General features: G+C 44.0%; 2 protein-coding genes across 2 annotated transcripts; both read left to right on the forward strand.

Moving 5' to 3' along the window:
- Positions 1 to 37: 37 nt before the first annotated feature.
- Tsp_15588 (hypothetical protein) lies at positions 38 to 409 on the forward strand. Its single transcript, XM_003366138.1, has one exon. The coding sequence runs from the start codon at positions 38 to 40 to the stop codon at positions 407 to 409; it is 372 nt and encodes a 123-aa protein (XP_003366186.1).
- A 76-nt stretch (positions 410 to 485) lies between these two features.
- Positions 486 to 1,125, forward strand: Tsp_15589 (acetyl-CoA carboxylase 2). The gene is given in 3 exon segments (XM_003366139.1): positions 486 to 754; positions 772 to 988; positions 1,027 to 1,125. 3 exon segments carry the CDS (start codon positions 486 to 488, stop codon positions 1,123 to 1,125), a joined length of 585 nt encoding a protein of 194 aa, XP_003366187.1.
- The last annotated feature ends 37 nt before the right edge of the window (positions 1,126 to 1,162 follow it).

The raw sequence follows: 1,162 nt of genomic DNA on the forward strand, positions 1-1,162 counted from the left end.
ACGTCAGACATCAGAAGAATTATCAAAGAAGCGCCCAATGTCGGTAGCGCCGTCGGAATTGTTCGGAACAAACGGAAAAAGATGCGGTAAAGCTGGCAAAAATGGTCGGTTACGTCAGCGCTGGTGCGGTGGAATATTTGTATTTGCCTGGAACGCAACGTTACTATTTTTGGGAATTGAATCCAAGACTGCAAGTCGAACATCCGTGCACGGAAATGGTTGCGAACGTAAATTTACCGGCCGCCCAGTAGCAAATCGCCATGGGTATTCCATTGCACAGAATCAAAGATATTCGAAATTTGTACGGCGTGTCGCCCGACGTGACGATCGTCAACGCGTTCCAGTCGTTTCAAAATTCACCGGACCGTGGTCAAGTATTGCCGGCGAAATGGTTGATCAACAGTGTTGACGTCGAATGGACCCACGAAGATGTCAGATACGCTGTAGAAGTGACACGTTGTTGTCCGCAGGGGTATTTTTTGGTCATGAACGGTTCCGGTGTAGAAGGGGAATTTCACCGCATGTCCGACGGCGGAATGCTGTTGTCGTACAATTCCAATTCGTACACTTGTTACATGAACGAAGAAGTCCACCAGTATCGGGTTATTATTGGAAACAATAAGACGATCGAATTTCAAAAAAAATACAATCCAACTGAAATTCGTTCGCCGTCGGCCGGCAAAGGGGTCCAATATTTGGTCGAAGATGGTGATCACGTTGGCGCAAGCGGTCCCGTGGCGGAAATTGAAGAGATGTAAATGAACAAACAAGCTCAGTTCTCCGACCATCCGTTTCTCCATTACGTCATACGTCCAGGCGCATTGTTGCATCCCGGATCTATGGTCGACTCAGGACATTGGCAGATTCGAGTCTTGTAGTAGCATCATCCATTATGACGGGTCAGCAAGGTCGCAAAAAAAAAAATAAATCAGCACGCAGGAAAACAGCACCTAAAATACCGCAAAATCGTCAACTATTCGACCATAAAGTTCAAGGTTACAAAAAAAAAAATAAATCCAATTCAAGAATACGACATTCAAAAAAGTACAAAATCAACAACACTCAAAAATAAAGATCAAACATAAAACGCAAGTCAAATTGGAAACCGAAAGCACAAATCTATAAAGATGAAGATGTATTCGCAAAGTTTTCCTCGAAAAAT

This window comes from Trichinella spiralis (genome assembly GCF_000181795.1).
Source record: "Trichinella spiralis strain ISS 195 chromosome Unknown Scfld6501, whole genome shotgun sequence".
NCBI lineage: Eukaryota > Metazoa > Nematoda > Enoplea > Trichinellida > Trichinellidae > Trichinella > Trichinella spiralis.